Source organism: Anolis sagrei, chromosome 5 (assembly GCF_037176765.1).
Source record: "Anolis sagrei isolate rAnoSag1 chromosome 5, rAnoSag1.mat, whole genome shotgun sequence".
Classification (NCBI taxonomy): Eukaryota; Metazoa; Chordata; class Lepidosauria; order Squamata; family Dactyloidae; genus Anolis; species Anolis sagrei.
This window is the reverse complement of record NC_090025.1, coordinates 111,104,464-111,124,818: the sequence shown is the minus strand read 5'-3', so window position 1 is coordinate 111,124,818 and position 20,355 is coordinate 111,104,464. Positions and strand designations below refer to the sequence as shown.

General features: G+C 38.9%; 1 protein-coding gene across 2 annotated transcripts in view; it reads right to left on the bottom strand.

Annotated features, from left to right (window-relative positions):
• LCTL (lactase like) overlaps positions 1 to 20,355 on the bottom strand; it is a 113,797-nt gene that overhangs the window by 27,026 nt on the left and 66,416 nt on the right. For both annotated transcript variants that reach the window (XM_060777883.2, XM_060777884.2), the window contains exons 3-5: positions 19,381 to 19,608; positions 12,326 to 13,131; positions 7,728 to 7,851 (exon numbers count right to left, since the gene is read on the bottom strand). In XM_060777883.2, coding sequence (XP_060633866.2) covers positions 7,728 to 7,851; positions 12,326 to 13,131; positions 19,381 to 19,608 — 1,158 coding nt within the window. The remainder of the gene's footprint in view (positions 1 to 7,727; positions 7,852 to 12,325; positions 13,132 to 19,380; positions 19,609 to 20,355) is intronic.

Here is a 20,355-nt window from a genome sequence, read left to right as displayed (position 1 = left end):
AGGTGGTGGGAGGAGGTCGTACTATGATATAATTAGTAAAATTGCAATGCTTCTCCTAATAATCACCCCAGCTGCATGTTTTTGTTGCAGAGGAAATAATAGTTGTATCATGAAAAGGTAGAGGAAGTGATTCTTCGCAGAAATCATAATCACTATCCAGTATTTTTTAAATGTTTTTTTGAAAAGAATGCCAGAAACTAGATATGGTCTTCAGCCTGCAAGGGGGCTACAGAAAAGAAAATGCAATGTATGTACAATGTGTGCGGGCTCACATTTAAAACCATTTTCTGTTTATGAGCAAAAATCCTCCACTGTAACCCTGTAAAGTTATTTGCATTTAATATTAATAGGACTTCATAACACATAATGCATTGTGTGCATTTTGTCCAGTCACTTCTAATGCACTGTTCTATTGATCAATATTTTTGTTTCCATTTTATTCTGACATTGTAAAGGCAAATACACAGAAGTGCAGTGCCAGGGCTTCATTTTGACATTGTAATATTCTTTCTGAACACTTGCATTTTCATTATCTGGAGACCATTGGAATGACAAGACGTCCCCTTACAGGAACTGACAAAAAGCCTTAACTCAAAACTATAATGAAAAGGAATGATTGCAGGAGAAGGGTAGCAATTTATCAGCCAAAGCAGTCTATTCAGAACACAGATTTTCCCCTCCCAAAGACTGAAATTTCCCCTCTCCCAATGCACATCACAGAAATCAATTAACATATCAGTCTATACTGGAAATGCCTTGCCCAGGCAAATGTTCTCATTGTTTTCTCAGGGAAAGCACATACTGAGGTGGTTTTGCCAGTTCTTTCTCTGACACCTGGTATTCCTTAACAGTCTAGCTTTCAACTACTAACTGAGGCTATACTTACCTGCCAACATCAGACAAGTTCTGGTGCTTTTAGGATATTTACCATATATACTCCTGCATAAATCAATTTCATGCCTATGCTGATGGCAGGTTTTGAAGCCAAAATGTTGGAATTTCGGAATGACCAGTGGAAAAGTTGACGGTCATTCCATGGACCAGAAGCCCCTGGCTACCAACACCATTTTAGCATTTGGGCATTCAAAAACACAGTTTGTCACTCTACTCATAGGAGAAGATTCGTTTTTAAATAAAAGTAAAGTCACAGTCCTAATTTTTTTTAAAGGAGCCACCCTCTTACAGTAAAGCCTTGCTTATCCAACCTTCACTCACCCAACGTTCTGTATTATCCAACGCAGTCTGCCTCCTGCCCAGATCCACAGCTGTTTTCATATATTGCAATGTTTTGGTGCAAAATTTGTAAATACAGTAATTACTAAGTACATAACGTTACCATGTATTGAACTGCTTTTTCTGTCCTTTTGTTGTAAAACATGTTTTGCTGCTTAATTTGTAACATCATAACGTAATTTGACGTTTAATAGGCTTTTCCTTAATCCCTCCTTATTATCCAACATTTTCACTTATCCAATGTTCTGCCGGCCCGTTTATGTTGGGTAAGTGATACTCTACTGTATTTGAGTATGACGGCAAAATGAAAATCCATTCAGGGAGATGTTAATAGCTGCTGCTTCCATTTTCCTGCCTAAGCATTCAAAAGGCTGGAAACAATGGTGTGGTGGAGTCAATACAAAGGGGTTGATGTTTTGTTTTTTTGGTTCTCCTGGGATGGACTAAGCTCTCACCTTTTGCCACTCTACTCAGAGAAGGAGCTGGTTCTTGTTTATGTAAGAGTTTTCAATAGAATACTTCAGTTGACACCAGTTATTGGGTCAATTTTGTTTACAAAAATGTCTATAATTAAACATGTGTATACAGTAGGCCTATTTTATTGCCCCTTTACCAAGATACAAAGATTCAGTGGTTAGTTCAAAAGTTAAATGCCTAGGTTTGCTCATGATTCATTTAGTTATGTATCCTTTCAGATGTTGGGGGGGGGGGGCAGCCAGCTTCTGGAAAATCAGGACCTGTTTATTATAGTATTAACTCACTGTTCCTTTGCCACCGCTATCATCAAATGGTATTCAGGCATATACTGCCTCTGAATAGGGAGGCTTCACTCAACAATATACTTAACTCAAAGAGGCCACGTTTGTTTGGAACTTGGAATAATAATAATAGTTGTTGTTGTTGTTGTTGTTGCGCTATAGCTCTGAGACTCTCCCATAGTAGGTAGCCATGCTGGTTGGCTGAGTGCCCCAAAATAATGTTTCCAAACTCTCGTGTTGCTCCTTTTAATCATGATTTTTTTTATTTCAGAAATGAGGAATGTGATTCATTTTCTTTTGTTGTGTTGGCACTAGAAGAAAGAGTCATCTTTCAAACGTGGGGTTCTTGTAGATTAAAAGATAGATACGGTCATCTTGTTACCATAGATCAGATTGCTCTTCTGTATCTGCCTTGACTATTTTCACTAAAGTCTTCAATTACTACGATGGCACCTTGCCGGGGGTGAGTTGTCATTAGGAGCCTAGAGCTGGCCATTAGAAACTTTCTCAGCAGTCCTAGACTGCTGTGCTAACTGATGCATATTTCTGTGTCTAAAAAGTTGGATTTTGTTCGGGAAAAAAACTGACAGAAACATACGTTGAAATCTTAGAATGTGCCTCTTATTTCTGTGAAGGGAAGGAGGCCAGTTATTTCTTTCTCTCTTAAATTGATTTCCTGTCATTGGAAGGGAGAGCAAAAATGCATCTGTCTTTATACAGCTTGATTTTGATATTATTCCCACAGGCATGAGTGCTGAACATTTTAACTTCTGTATGGTAATAGCAAATGTGAGAATTGTTACAACTTTTACACAACTAAAGGCAGGCATCTTGAAAGAAGTAGCCATTTGCTCCTGGGAAGCCATTTTACATTTTGGTGGGAGGGATGATTGGGCAGCCATTCCGACAGGGATTTACACCCAGGTTTACAAAGACTAAAGATTAAATTACAAAAAGATTTGCTTCTCAAGTAAATCCATTGTAGTTGTATTCATTTTGGAAAGTCTTGAAACAAACATTGGTATAAGCACTGGTTAAATAGTAAAAGATAGAGGCGGTTGATAATGAGTGATTTTTGTTTTGTTTTTGGCATAAATACTGACTTGACTCCTGACTTAGAACTTCATTACATGGAGGTTCTTCATGCGTTGGACAGCAGGGCAAATCATGGGGCAGTAGAGCTTATCTTCCGCCCAGTACCCTGCATTATCCGCTTCTCCATCACACTCCCGAAAGCGTATCTTTCTGGAGAGCTCCCACACTGTCTCTGTGATTTCTTTTCTGAAAACAGATAGTCTCCCATGTTCAGATTTCTCCCTTGTAGCACACTTCACGGAAGCAACCAGCATGGAACCCCACCAGAAGATCTGCATCATATGATGAGATCCAGTGGGCTCCGTACTGGTTGTGTGGGCCAAGTGAGCTACAATGGGGAATTTTCTCCATGTGATGAGGTCCTCAGTGTCAGCTGTGTTGTTGAGTTCCAGAAAGTCAACTTCAATTTATGGCAACTCTATGAATGAGAGACTGACAAACCATCCTATCATCAGGTCTCATCACTTAAGGACTTGATAGAGCCTACCTTTTTTTTCTTACTGCCTTCTACCTTACTAAAAAAAATAATGTTGTTTTAGTGATTCCTGTCTTATGATATTCTAATATCTGAAAGTCTCATTTTAGTCATCTTAGCTTACAGAGACAGTTCAGGCTTGATTTGTTCTACAACCCATTGATTTGTCTTTTCAGCAGGTCATATATTAATAAAACCCCTTTCTCACAACACATTTAAAATGCATTTTTCCCCTATCCGCTTTCTTTACTGAACAGTTTTCACTACCATATACAGATATTGGAACTATTATGGCATATCCTAACCTTCATTCATATACCTTTACATTTCATGATCTAGTCTAGTTCCTTCATAGCTGCCCTTCCAAGTCCTAGTCTTCTTCTGATTTCTTGACTCTATTAAAGGTATGGAACTATATCACTGTCTTCATCGTCCACTTTAAAATTATATAAATCATCTGTGGTTATTATTTTTTGTTTTCTTAATGCTCAACTATAAACCTGCTTTGTACTTTTTCCCTTTAATTTCTGCAGGAATTGTTCCAAGTCATTGCTATTGGTTTTAATTTTCCCTTTGATTTCTCAGAACTCAAGAAGATATTTCTTGTTTTTCCTTTTTTCTTGGCATCTTTTATTTTTCTGAATTGATCATTATAGTCAGTTCCTTTGTCCCTGTGAATAAGTTACTGAACAGTTAGTTGTAATCAGGGTTCTGAACGCATTTCTCTCCCCTTTTTACCTTTGTTTCTTGTCTGCCCTAACTACTGAAAGAGTTTCATATTTCATTCACTGTGGCTTCTCTTTAATTTTGGCTGCAAATGCTGTCTTATTGCATTCCTCTCTATCAATGTTCCTGGTTTTAGTCCAGAGTTCTGTTTATTCTGATCAATAAGACAATAGGGCATATCTATTTTTGCACATTAAAGAAAATTCTATAGGAATGTTATTTCGGCAGAAAGCTTGTTTTAATGTTCTCTTTTAGCTTTACTCTAATTTTTGATATAAGTAGTTCATGGCCTTTGTCATAATCTGCTCCTGATCTTGTTTTCACAGAGGGAATGGAGTTTCTCCATCTTCCGCTTCTAATTATGTCCTCTATTTGATTTTTCTACTTTCCATCGAGTGATGGCCATGTATACAGTTGTTTGAAAATTATGTTTGCAATTAACAAACTGTTCTCACAAAATTCAATTGGTCACTCTCCTGCTTCATGTTACAATTCCCAAAATCCAGGCAGTGTAATTTTCATATTATGTAAACAGAATAAATCTATTGGGCATATTTTTACATTCTGCAGATTAAACATATTAATTATTGCATTGATCTACTATCACTACACATTAGCCTTGACACCATTTGAGGGAAAACAGAAGGAATTACCAGTGGTTTGTTATATGTTTGATTTCCTTCAAGGGCTCAAAGTAAATATCTTATTTTAACTAGATATTTGGCCGATTTTGAGCTTCACCAAAACAAATATTAGTTCTTCCACCCTGAAGTATATAAACAGCCAACCGATTACTGTTTGTTAATTACAACTAAAGAAATGAACAGCCACAACCTCGAGAAATCTTTCCTTTTTTTATACTTCAATTATTTTTCAACCCACTGATTTTACCCTTCTGTCCAAACATTCGTGATTTGTCAATGAAGAACCCACACAGTGCATATGATGGAATGGGCTACAGGTCACAAAGAGGACAGGTCTTGTCCTTAGGCAGTGTGAGTAAATAGGAAAATGACTAAGGACACATCTATATTGATCACTCTAGTCAGTTTCAAACTGGTATTGAAGAAAGTGGTTTCATTGATTACACTGGAAATCCTGGAACGAGTATGGGCCTGGATAGTGATCATACAAACTACAGAGGACTGGTGCACATTAAGGGCTTTCTTTTGCATATTTTTTGTGGGTGTTTGTCGTCTAGCTGTTGCCGTTTGAAGCTAACTCTGAACTGCATTACATGGTCAGTGTGGATGGGGTCCTAAAGAAAGAGGCAGGAACAGCATTTCTCAGCTCAGGTCGCTGAAAAGATGGCGCCAAATAAAATGTCTTAGCCTTTAAGGCATCACAAGACTCTTGGTTGCTTTTACTGAACAGATGAAAATGGCTAGTTCCCTAGACAGGTTGAAAGATGTTCCTTTGTGCAATTTTTTCTTTCAAAGCCAGTACCAATCCCATGGTGGTACACTTCGTTTCCTCTCTCAATACTAAGCTTCCATATTTTAATTTCATTTCTCTTCAATATAAATCTCTTTTGCGCCATTCATTCTGCTGTTTTGTTTCCCTCATACGGGTTGTGCTGCAGCTGCAAATGGAAGAGATTCCTTTTACAAATACATAAATCTCCTCTGTTCTTTTCCTTATGTATAAAAGCCATTTGGCTTAGTCGGACATGGTGACTGGCGATTCCCATGTGAGTCCAGAGGTGAATCCACTCTGTGTTTTAATCTGAGCTTCAAAGGAGGTGTCCCAGGTTTGAACCCATTCTGAGAATAGTTCCTTTAAAGTTCAGTTTAAAAAGGCAGAGCGGCCATGTGAGGATCAAGACAAGAGGCAGTACAATTTAAACATCATTAGGCAGCAATAAAATGACTCTTATTTTAACTCTTTGAGGTTTCTGTCTCCAGCAAAGATAAAGGCTTTTCTTCAGGATTATAACTGACTTGAGTATTACCTAAACAGCATGTAAAAGCCCCCCCCCCCCCGCTCCCCATGCCAGATAAAGCAGTACAGAGAAATTCAAAATTTTCTGTCTAAAAAAAAAAGGGGGGGGGGAGTGGTCTCACAAATGTCAGAGGGTGCATGTACACTATAGAATTAATACAGTTTGACACCACTTTAATTGCCATGGCTATGGAATCCTGGGATTTGTAGTTTTGTGCGGCACCAGCACTTCTTGGCAGAGAAGGTTAAAAACCCTTTAAAACAAGAACATTGCCTCCATAGAATGGGGAAACAATGGGGAGGATTACTTTTCCAAGTTTCCAGCCAATTTTAATTAGTTTTAATCAGTTTGTCATTTTAATCACTACATGTAGCCCACCCATTATTATTATGCCTGTGCATATTTTTTATATATTGTTATGTATTCATATGTTTTATGTAACTATGATGTTATTGTTTATTGTTCGCATTTTCAGTTTGTGTTTGGGGTTTTTCTTTATTGCAATTGTCATTTGGGCTTGGCCTCATGTAAGCTACTCCGAGTCACCATTGGGGAGATGGTGGCAGGGTATAAATAATAATAATAATAATAATAATAATAATAATTATTATTATTATTATTATTATTATTGCAATCCTCTAGAATCATAGAGTTGGAAGAAACCTTGTGGGCCATCCAGTCCAACCCCCTGCCAAGCGGCATGAACATCGCATTCAAAGCACCCCTGCCAGATGGTCATTCAACCTCTGTTTAAAAGCATCCCAAGAAGGAGCCTCCAGTACACTCTGGGGCAGAGAGTTCAATTGCTGAATAGCTCTTAAAGTCAGGAAGGTCTTCCTAATGTTCAGGTGGAATCTCCTTTCCTGTAGTTTGAAGTCATTGTTCCACATCCTAGTACTCCAGGACAGCAGAAAACGAGCCTGCTTTCTCCTTCCTAAGATTTCTCCTCATGTATTTATACATGGCTATTGTATCTCCTCTCAGCCTTCTCTTCTGCAGGCTAAACATGCCCAACTCTTTAAGCCACTCCTCATAGAGCTTGTTCTTCAGACCCCTGATCATTTTAGTCATCTTCTTCTGGACACATTCCAGCTTAACCTCTGGCAGTTTCCTACTACAGCTATAGACCTCAGACTAATTCATTGTTCATCATAGGAAAGCAGTATTAAACTCATATTACTTACTTCTAACTCCATTTTCTTCTGCCAAGACATATGTCAGTTAGATTAGCCTACCATTGCAGCATTATGAACCCAGAGTGAAAAAATACTTCCCCCTTAACATGTGCTAAAATCTTTTCATTTCCTTCCATTCCAGGAGGGCACAGGGAGACTGAAACTACTCTCCTATCTGCAAAACATTTTCCCCTCTAATCACAATGCTTTTGTCTGATGTACATTAGTTTCAAGAATCACTGGCCATTGCTAAATGCAAATAGGCATATAAGAAAATTATATTAAGTTTGCACAATTGATCTTTTATCATCCTTAAATTGTACCTTTTAAAATCTCCTGTAAAGTCAGCTTGAAATACTCCCAGCGCTGAGTGTCATCGAGTGGAGCAGGGTCACTTTGGGAAAACCCATTCTCTGTGATGTAAATTATAGGGTGATTATATGTATCCTAGAACAAGAGAGCAGAAGTTTTATTCAGAACAGATGTTAAGAAAAGCCCATAAAATCAGGTGCATTACCCTCTATCTGTTTTAAGCTACAACCCAAAACTAGTTTTCATCAAATTGCACTGACCCTATTAACTTAATTTTCCACAAGCTGACCTTTTATGACTAACAATGGAAAAGCAAAACTGTGCAAATATCCATGAAGCTAGAGAAATTACTTATTTTAATGAGAATACTAAAATATCTTTTCGGCATTAGCATCTGCTTTATTGTCACTGCTTTTTAACCCTTGGTCTTAGCAAGCCATGGCAAATCCCATGAGAAGAAATGATCTGAATATCCAATCATAACCACCCAGGCAATGGAAGCAAAATGTCTGTTCTTATGGTTAAAAAAAATTCAGAGCCACGATGGAGACATTTTTTTTTTCATATTGGAAATTATTGGCTTATTCAAATTAGGACCTGAACAAATGATGAGCTTTTACTCATCAGTCTCTCACTTCAAGGGTAGGTTACCAAAAATGATGAAACCTAAACATAATAATCATGGGAAAATGCATTGGATTTAGCGGATCTGAGTAAGTAACTCAAAATATGGCAGTGTTATGATGGCTGCATCTTGTGTACTAATTTGGCAACTCAATAGAGGCAATACCTTTTATTTTGAGAAATCGTGGATCATCTCATTTTTGACTGAATCATTGGGATAAGACACCAAAGGGCCTGGCCACAATATAAATCAGAGGCATACACCTAGTGGTTCCAGAAATGGAGTCTCATTTACATAAAAGATTCATCAGCCAGTACAGTCCAGTGGACAGATACTCTAATACGAGTATGACCTTCAGGTCCAACTGATCTTCGAAACTCTTTCTATGAACCGGTGCGGGCGCTGAGATTGACAGGGGAGATCCTTCTCTCAGTCCCACCACTGTCTCAAGTGCGGTTGGTGGGGACAAGAGTAAGGGCCTTCTCTGTGGTAGCCCCCCAGCTCTGGAATACCCTCCCAAAACAGATCAGATTCACCCCCACCCTTCGATCCCTCCATTCCAACCTGAAACATGGATGTTCAGACCTTGAGTGGGCTGAATGGGACCATATGAAGCTGACACTTGGCACCTTGTGAATTAACGGCAGTTAGTTTTATCTACTGTTGTTTCAAAATTGTATGTTGATTTTATGCCACATATGTTGACAGGGGTTGTTGTTATAATTCTATGTGACTTGTTTTATACTTTTCTACTGCTGTTACCTGTTGTACAGGGTTAGTCAAAATGCATAGGCCAATAAGCCATTCAATTGAATGGCTTATTGGCCTATGCATTTTGACTAACCCTGTATATGAGCACCCTGGAGTGCCTAGTAAGCCACCCAAGTCCCTTCGGGGAGGAGGTGGTGGGATATAAAGAAAGATTGTTATTATTATATTATTTTACTGACACAAAAACACAGTATGTAACAGCAAATGGGATCTATATGCTGGATTTTGTATCACTAAATCACAAGTCGAACACTTCCCAAGCGTCTAGGACTATGTGATGTGTTTTCAAATGATGCGTGCAGATCCAAGTAAGGTGGCCTTTTGCAGTTGACAGATTGTGATTTTGTCAATGTTTATTGTTTCCAAATAATAATAATAATAATAATAATAATAATATTTATTATTTATTTAGAACTTTTATATCCCGGTCTTTTCAACCTCCGCAGAGGGACTCAGGCCGGCTAACAACAGAGAATGCATACACAAATAAACTAATAACATCATAACATCATAATACATTAAAATACAAACAGAATAAATACATAAAGCCAAATTGTCAAGATAAAATCACATACATCACAGTCTGCCGGTGTGGTCAGTAGTTATTAGGTTATTGTTGACTCGCCAACCAATTATTATTATTAGGCTAAATCACCTCTTGTCTCTAGGTTGCCTCTTTCTTGCATGCCATATCTTTTCCACTGATCAGAATAGGCACTGAAAGAGGTTTCTTCAGAGCCACCTTTCACTTTAAACCCCTATCCTTTCTCTTATATCTTCTTCTCATCTACAGTCCTAAAGTCTTTTCCCAGTCTTCAACTTGCCCTACAGTGTTATTCTCTGTAATGGCTTGATTTCATCAGATCATTTTCCCTTCCACATATGAACACTTTGCTTCCTCTGGCTTCATGCATATAAACACAATTCAGACTATGTTTCTAACAAAGAAGATTTACCTTTGAGTTTGCAGTTCTTAGAAAGAGTGCTTGTTGTTGCATTTTGCTGCCTCAAGAAATTGTTAGAACTCATTATTTTTGAGAGTGCAGTCACTAGGGCTCATTTCTCTTGACAAACAAAAATAACAAACTCTGGCCAAGTTTTCTGCTTATTATGGATCATCCCAAATATGATTCACCTGCACTGGGAGCATCCTATAACTCAGTCTACACCAGTTCAAACAGAGTATCTGAAGAGTGGGGTGAGATTCCACAGATTACTGAATCAAGAATCCAAAGCTCTGATAAGGATGTTTGTGAAATGCATAATGCTGAGCCAGAGGATGGGGTGCAGAATGGAAGATATGAATGTGAACAGGACTGTTTTAAAGAAATATTCAATACTGGACTTCTACTGGCAGAACAGTGGAACTGAGTTGAAACAGGAGACAGGCTTGCCCCTTCTCAACTGAAAACTCACCATAACAGCTCTAGGGGAACATCAGATGGCTTCCATGTTAAGGGAACAGTAAGTCAGGTCCAAGTTTCAGACTGAACTTTAAAGCAACTGCCTTGCATGCTGAATCCTACCTGCAGTAGATCTAGCACATTGGACAGCTTTTTCAAACATTTGTATTGAAACAGATGCCCCACTGACATGATGTTGCTGCACCTTTTAAGCAGCTCAAGTAACAGAGTCTATGTTTCTCCTATCCCTAAAAGTAAAGCAAGCAAGCAAACAAACAAACAAGAAAAGCATCTCATGGGTTTAAATCTTCAGTGTGGGAACAAAGGACCTCACAAATTTATTTAATGTCTGCTACCTAAGGAGAAGCATCCTTCTTCCCCACTTAGGGAATATTCATCAAAAGAGCTGTGCTAAAATGCTGCCTAGCTTTGCATTATGGGAAAATTATCTTAAGTACAGTTCTTCTGTTAATAATAATAATAATAATAATAATAAGCCTGAAAGAGTTATAGAAAATGAACACGTCAAACTACTCTGGGACTTCCGAATTCAGACTGACAAGAGTTTTAAAGCACAATATTCTCGACCTCACGATCGTGTTAAAAAACAGAGTGTGGATCATCAATGTTGCAATCCCATCCAACAGCAGGATTGAAGAGAAACAACTGGAAAAGCTGACATGATATGAGGATTTTAAGATCAAACTGCAAAGACTGGCACAAACCAGTAAAGGTGGTCCCAGTGATGATCGGCACCCTGGGTGCAGTGCCTAAAGACCTTGGCCTGCACTTAAATACAATCGGCGCTGACAAGATTACCATCTGCCAGCTGCAAAAGGCCACCCTACTGGGATCTGCACGCATTATTTGCTGATACATCACACAGTCCTACTTGGGAAGTGTCCAACGTGTGATCCAATACAACAGTCAGCAGAGTGATCTTGTTTGCTGTGGACTCATCTTGTTGTGTTTCTAATAATAATAATAATAATAATAATAATAATAATAATAATAATAATAATGTGATGTTTATTTCTTGAGGCAGGGCACAACACAGTTAAAACACACCATTACAAAACATTATGTAAAATACATATATTAAAATGTATTGGTATGAAATTCATATATATGCAAATGCAGTGTAATAGGTAAATATGGAACTATGGAACGGCTTGACGATGTGACTGGAAAATGAGTTTAGTAAGAAGACACTATGTTTTTATTGATGACCTATGTTTTTATTGGGTTTTGTATGGTTTTATATTATATGCTAAATGTTTTTAAACTGTATTTTATTTCTGTTGGGGTATCGAATTGCTGCCAACTGTAAGCTGCCTTGAGTCCCCTTCAGGCTAAGAAAGGCGGGATATAAATACCGCAAATAAAATAAATAAATAAAATACACTGAACAAAAAATAAAATACAATAAACACAAGACATGAGTTTAAAATTCATAATTCAAAATTGACTGGGTAGGCCTGAGAAGATAAAAGATGTGAACACAGCACATCTTCACCGCACAACATCCAAGGCAACGGTGGCAATTTGGGACTTTCTAAATGCTGTTGAATTGCAACTCCCATGATCTGTTCATAATGATGATGATGATTGGGACTAATAAGAACTCAAATTCAACTAGCAGAGGACCAGATGTGTTTCATCTTAATCTGAGGAGTGGTATGATCCCTTACACCGGATATAAGACAACCCTTACACGAGGAACTGTCAAGGCACACATAAATAATAAAATATATGAGAATTAACAATTGTTGGCTCAACAAATAGGAACAGGTCAAGGGAAATGCCATACCTTGATGTATTTCAAGAGCTGACGTAAGCCCCATGGGACAACAGCCAGCCAAGAACTGCCACTTGCCACTGGCCAGGAAGGATCCTTTATTTCTTCTGCTTCTTTGTCTGCAGACATACTTGGCTGAGTGTTTGTATTTTCTTGGTGCTTCATTTTGCGGGATGTATAATAATTTAGAGCAAAGAAATCAGCAGTGCCCTTGATCATCTTCTTCTCTGCATCGGTAAATTCAGGGAGCCTTGATGATGGAATGCCTTGCCTTTTACACACAGCAGAGATCTTAGATTTCATTATGGCTGGGTAATCGCCATCAAGAAAGATGGGGGCAGCAAACCAGTCAAGGCAAAATGCCATGTGCCTCTTGGCAGCTTCCTGGTCAGCAGGGGAATTTGGATCAAAAGGTTCAGCCCAGTCTGAATTCAGTGCTATAGACACAAGCCCACCCTGCTTTTTTCGGAAGAGTTGATTGTAACTGTGCCAAGCTACAGCATGAGCTTTGATCATATTATGAGCTGATTGGTATGCTCCAGTACCAAGCTCTTTAACTCCCGGAGCCATGACACCCTCCTCATAACCAAGAGTGGCAAGAACATAGGGTTCATTAATGGTGAGCCACAGCTTCACCCTATCCCCAAATGTTCTGAAGCAAAACTGTGCATATGCATCAAAGGCTGCCACAATGGCCCCTGATCTCCAGCCACCTTGATGCTCTAAATGTTCAGGTAGGTCAAAGTGGTACAGTGTAACCACAGGTGTCACTCCATTTGCTAGCAGGCCATCAATCACTGTGTTATAATAATCCACTCCTAAAAAGAAAAAAGAAAAAAGAAAGAGACTGGCACCTGTATTCAACAAAACTGACAAATAATAGACCTGGAGGCAGCTATACTGTAGATGTAATGTAGGTTGATATCACTTTACCTGCCTTGGCTCATTGCTATGGGTGACCTTGTAATTCCTTAGAACTGAGCCATGGCAGGTGGTCTCAAACTGAATTAATTCTACAGTATAGTTGAACCTATTGTTGTTCTTTCTTTCCAATTATTTCTTGCATTGTAGGATATCTATAGAGCCACAATGGTTTGAATGTTGGACTAAGACTCTGGGAGACCGGGATTTCAATTCCCATCCAATTATGGAGACTTTCTTAGCCTTGGAGGATGCCAGTGGCAAATGGCTGAATAAATTTTGCTAAAAATACCCAATGACAGGGTTGCAATACATCAGAGTTCACTTGAAAGCACATGACAATAACAAAATCTATTGAAGTCCTGCATGTGGGGTTACCTCCTTCCCCTAGAACTAGTCAGTTCTCTAATATACCTATAGCATTTATATATATATATATATATATATATATATATATATATATATGGGTTGATTCAGATAAAATATTTTTTAGAGTTTTCTCTTTGAATTTATGGTCATGTCACATAAAAATTAATAGTTATATAAACACAACTTACTCACAAATTAGGATAGCATTGTTATCCTCACATTATATAGAGGAAAGGAGTCCCCGGTGGTGCGGCAGGTTAAACTGCTGAGCTGCTGAACTTCCTGACTGAACGATTGGCAGTTTGAATCTGGGGAGTGCGGTGAGCTCCCACTGTTAGCCCTAGCTTCTGCCAACCTGGTTTGAAAACATGCAAATGTGAGTAGATGAATGGGTACCACTCCGGCAGGAAAGTAACAGTGCTTCATGCAGTCATGCCGGCCACATGACCTTGGAGGTGTCTGCGGACAACACCGGCTCTTCAGCTTAGAAAAGGAGATAAGCACTACCCCCCATAGTTGGACATGATTAGGCTTAATGTCAAGGGGAAACCTTTACCTTTACTATATAGAGAAAAAGGGAAAACAGGAAAAGATGAAGAACAGTAAAAAAATATTCAGGATCTGGAAGATCCTACTGTGAAAAAGTTGCAGTATTTGCTCTTTTCGTTAGACAAAAAGTAAAAAATAAATAGAAGATCTATCATGATTTCCAATTTTTTGGGAATATTTGCATTTACAGAATGAGATATCTTGGGAATGGGATCCACATCAGAACACAAAATTCACTCATTTGAAAGTGATTTTATACTCAATATTTCTAATAATTTTGTACATGAAACACAATTTGTAGCAGTTAACTGCTACAGTTTTTATGGACTTGCGAAGAGAGAGGTCTCACCCCCCCCCCCCCCCCCCGGCAGGTCTTTAAGAATGGCTGAGAAATAGCTCAGCGGAAGCCCTTTGTTACTGGTTGCAACATCAAAATATGACCTTGGGCTCTTGCTATCTTGTGTTCCTGAACCCTGGACTTACCTTGGTTTACAGATTCTGATTCAACCTTATACTATGACACTCTGGTAATCAGCTTACGGCCCTAGAATGGACATTAGGTTCCTTTGTAATTGTTATCCTGCTAATGACTGCACCTCTGTCAGCCTATCAGCTTGACCGTAGACTATGACTATTCATTAACACTCTGCTAGTATTTGGGACTGAAGTTTCTGACAGTATCCAGTTTTTTTCATGTCAGGAGTGACTTGAGAAACCCTTGTGCTGGCATGACTGCTGACCAAAAGGTTGGCAGTTCAAATCCAGCCTCCCAAAGGATGGTAAAACATCTGGGTGTTCCCTGGGCAGCATCCTGTGACAGTATCCAGTGACTAAGACCCATTTCTTCTGTTTTTCTGGCTTTCTGTTCAACTAGTGTTAAATGAGCACAAAACAACATCCAGGCCCAGATGTCGTGCTCTACATTATCTTTACAGAGGCAGTGTTGGGCATTAAAATGATTCTGCTTTCACAGCTGTACCATATGGCTGGCTTACCTCAAAGCTTTCCAGCCATTCTGTTTTTGATGGAGCACCTGATGCAGAATGCTACTAGACTTTGCATGGATCTTGGTAGCCAAGCACACAAAATACCTGAGCTGAAGAGAGCAAGCAAATTGTCCTAAATTTCAATGTCCTGAACTCTGCCAAAAATGTGGCCACACACGTAGTTCCCTTCTGTCTAATAATAGCCACGTTGGCTTTATTTGCCCTTGTGGCAGGAAACACAAGCACACAGTTTGGCTCAAAGCAAAATCTGTCTAATTTTAGCACTCAGGTATTAGATGCATGGCAAACTTGAGATGCCATTTGTGTGTGAAAGGGGGGGGGGGGGGGGGAAATAAAAGAGAGAGAGAACAATGAGAATCGGGAAAACCTAGGTTCAAATTTGTAAATCAGTGAGCCTCAGTAACTATCGCCTAATTTGTAGGACCACTGCAACAATAGTACAAAATGTATGTGAAGGACTCTGAATGTTCAGAAAGCCTAATAAAATTATATTACCATGAAAGTTAACTAGTCTTAAAACAGGAATAATCTTATTATTATGCATTTATCATGAAGGTGGTATTTTAAAGGGAATCAAACACATTTAATTCAGGATATCTGGGGCAGTAAAGGATGCAACAATAACAGAAAATAATAATGAAACAGAGATGGGCAATTATATGCTTTAAGACAGTGGTTCTCAACCTGTGGGTCCCCAGATGTTTTGGCCTTCAACTCCCAGAAATCCTAACAGCTGGTAAATCGGCTGGAAGTTCTGGGACTTGAAAGACAAAACACCTGGGGACCTACAGGTTGAGAACCACTGCTTTAAGACAAAAGCAGGGAATGTATGGCCTTCCAGATGTTGAATTACAATGCCCATCAACTCTCACACCAGTGGCTACACTGTTAATTAGGGTTGATGGGAGTTGCACTCCAATGTCTTCTGGGACACAACCCTCCCCGCCCCCCGTTCCTGCTTTTTAAGGATATTTCAAAATCTGTTTTCTAAATCTCACAACATTGCTGTGACTAAAATGCTAAAGACAGCCTTTCTTGTCATATTGTTGCTCTAAATTAAAATAACATTTAAACCCATTCATATTTAGTTCAGAAAAAGTCATCTATCTACACCAAAGTCCCACACTTTAAGTGTGAAATTGGTAGTGAAGACGTTCTTTTGATTTTTTCAAAAGGACATTGCTCAGGTTTCTAATTCTCTCCATGCTCCTTGAAAAAATATGTTTATACAGAGGATGGTGGCCTTTTCCATGCTATGCAGTTTGAATTGCTTCAACAGATCACTGCTCAGGAGAAACGAGATCCTGCCTAATGAAAGCCAACCTACTAGGAGAGCTTCCAGTGCCCTTTTGTTAAATTTAAAGTTCATAATATTAATCAGAAATGTGTTTACAATAAGAACCAAGCAGGAGGGAAAAATCTTTAAATTACAAATGAATTTGTAGGCATGGTGATTTCTCTTACTGCTCTCTTCTCATGTTGGTTAAATTTATCCTTTCCTTCCAAAATGTACATTATATAACCTATTTTGGACCCCAGTGCTGTCAAGCAGCAAAGACTGTTGTACTTTCTATCTGAAAGGCCATTGAATGGCATTTTATATGACAATAATGTCATTGGCCATCATTACACCACAAGTAATATGCTACAAATATGTTTGAATTAAGTTTTCCCTTTCTTTTGTGATCAAATAAAGCTGAACTCAGCTCAACTCAACTAACATAATTATTATAATTAACCACCCTGAGTCGCCTTTGGGCTGAGAGGGGTGGTATACAAGTGTAGTAAATAAATAAATAAATAAATAAATAAATATTTCACATTGTTCTATTTCCAAAGTCTGCTAAAAGGAAAATACATGATTTCGTAAAATGAAAGTCAGGATCCTTTCGCAGTACACTATTATAGTGCTATGATTCCAGTTTTCAATGCCACTAAAACATCCTATGGAGGCCTAGGATTTGTAGTTTGTAGTTTGGTAAAGTACTAGATTTGTAGTTTGGTAAAGTACTAGAGTTCTCTGGCTGATAATTCAAATTTCCATTCTCCAAAGTATCAGCCTCATAAGATGTCATGGCATTGAAAATAGAAAGGAGTTACAGCGAGATCCTTTGCTCTCTCAAGACTTACCCACTGTAGATAGAGGAAGGAAAAGAAGAACATATCTATACAAAGGACCAGATTCATTTTCTCTTACTTTCCTGCTAAATTCCCAATAGGCTAAGCATCTCTGTCATTTGTTTTTCCTACCTGGTTTCAGCTCAAAACCCGTTTTTCTCAAGTCAAATAAAATGGGTATGCTTAACACAAGGCAGGAAAGTAGCAGAATTAGTCCAATAGACATTCAGACTGAATGCTGAAAAAACAGTGTACATGTATGCATACGGTGTTGATGAGCAAGAATGGTCTATTATCAAGGTTTTAAAAATAAAGCAAATCTTGAGTAGAGGTAAAGGTTTCCCTCACATTAAGTCTAATCATGTACGACTGTGAGGTGGTGCTCATCTCCATTTCTAGGCTGAAGAGTTGCCATAGACATCTCCAAGGTCATGTGGCCAGCATGACTGCACGGAGTGCTATTACCTTCCCACAGAAGCAGTACCTATTGATCGACTCACACTTGCATGTTTTCAAACTGCTAGGTTGGCAATTCCTTAAAACAGCATAATTTAGATTGCATTTCACTCCAGCCATAGTGGCTTACATCACCCTGAACTTTCCTACTCTAATCTGTGATTCCACACTTTCTCCCCACCACCCATTTACATCTCGAAGATATTTTATGCCAACTTCTCTCTCTCTTCCTCTTTTTTTTTTTTTTTTGCTATGGAATCCCCTCCCAAAACTCAGCATCACCTTTCATTCCCCTGCCTCACTTCTCAATAGGTTCAATGCTTCCCAGAGGGTTGAATCCTGCGGTGACCTTCTAGATGAGGAAGAAGTCTTCTGAGGGCGAATCTACATAGGCATTAAAACTTGAGTTCAACTTAAGCTGACTCTGGCCTTTCTTCACAATGCTCTGGTATTGTGGGGTACTCTGCGTTAAACTAGCTTTCTCCCACTTCAGGCAGTTGGGGAATGCCAGAATATCCCATTGCTTCAGGGCAGTGTGGATACTTGAATAAGGTCTAATTTAGATCAATCTGCGATCAACAAGAAAACAGCCATCACTTTGCACTCGTTATCTATCACTGCTCTTAGCCAACTGCATAGCTCTGTGCAAGCTCCATTCTACATCAACAAAGATACCTGCACAGCCAAGAAGAAGGTGGGGAGATCTTCTTCCTGGTCACATATGTGCCTCTGCTCATGTCAGAACAGGTTGTCTGTGATGGCGAAGAATTCACATGGAGATCTGCAGCTGGCTGGGAGTAGCAATGGTGGCATGGATGGTGAAGTAATGGTCCAGCAGGGCTGGTGTGATCTTGGCATGGCTACGCTGTGTGGACACCACCACACCACCATAGGGGATTTGGCAGGATGCGTATGACCTCCTCTGCTACTCACTGCTTCTTGATTTATTGACCAGTGAATCATCCTGATTCACAGATTGTGTCTCAAGAAAGAGAGAAGTGGCCTCCAGTGGTGTTCTTCCATTTTCCCATGGGTTGTGCAACATGTTATTCAAGCAGAAGTAAAGTAACGGCTCAGAATTGACCTAACAGAACACTTTCTACATTCAGTTGACAAGTTAAGAGTGGATTTTTACTAGGGACTATTTTGTTCCTGCCCATGACCATTTGGATCCAACTCAACATTTTTTGTTGTGGTTTCCTATGCATTTCCCCCTTTTTCACTTCCCCATCACCATCTTGGGACTTAAACTTTAAGTTCCTTGAAGGAAGAGTCTTTTTTCTTTCTGTTTTGATAACACATCTCTGCAAAATGCCATTTATATTAATAATGCTGAATTCGGCAACAACAAGAACAATAATAGAAGATACTCTTATGTTAAAAATAGCCATCACAAAGCAATATAGCTTAACACTTATCTCATCTAAAAAGATCACATTACCAGGAGTATACCAGAATATTAATTAGGACAAGGTTTTCAAACCCTTTTTTTTAAAAAAAAAAATCAAGATCATCCCATAATTACTCTGAACAAAGTTGCAATTTCAAAACTGCACTGCAGAATAGCACACTGGATTAATTATGCCAGACTGCAGCAATAACCTTGAATTAAAGCAGCACAACTTTCTATTTTAAAGGAACAATTGCCTTTCTGGTTGATGAAACCTGTCGTCCCATCAGGTAACAGACGTGACCAGGAAAGAGAGAAGCGATAATGAGTCAATCCAAGCTGTTTGATACATTTCAAATCTTCCTCCCACAGAGTATAGCTGCCACAAGCTACATCACCAGTCTGGTTCTTGAAAACCCGATCTCCTCCCTGATGGGTGAACGTGTCCCAAACACTGGGGCCTTTTCCATCTGCATCCCAGCCTCCTGATTAAAAACAAAACAATCATTACACTCTTGACATGGAAAAAGACACACGTTGAATGTAAAAACAACACAATCAAAAATACTGGACAAAGATATCCAAGTGCTTTGTAAGGAAATCATACTTTAATATTAACTTGTTCTCCTTAAACTATAGAATTATTGGTACAAGGGTTGAATGAAAAGTAATGCCTCCACCTTCGTTACTTGGGTTTGGATGGGAATATTTTAATAAATCGAACACAGATATAATCCTTAGAAAGTGCTCTCTAACTACCACTATTCACTTTTCCACATAATCACCAGACAACTGGATACATTTCTGCCAACAATGAACAAGTTTTCTGAAGCTGTCATGGAAGAAGTCGACACTGTTTTCACAACCAGTGTCTCACAGTTCTCTCATCCTTGGTAGCCATTGTGCACAGATCTTCTGATAGCCAAGCAAAGCAATAATGTGACCCACATATTGTTGTGAAATGCCGATTATGCTTGAAATTTCTCTCTGAGTGATACGACGATTGTCCTGAATCAATCTGTCAACCTTTTGTTTGTGAAACTCAGTGGTTGCTGTCACAAGATGTCCAACTTTTTGTTTGTCACACAAGTTAGATGTTCCCACCTCAACATCTTTAAACTTACTTGCCCAACGACGCACAGTACTCCCATCAACACAATCACCATAAACAGCTTGCATTCTTTGATGAATCTCCTTTGGGGTGATACTTTCTGCTGTCAAAAATTCAATGA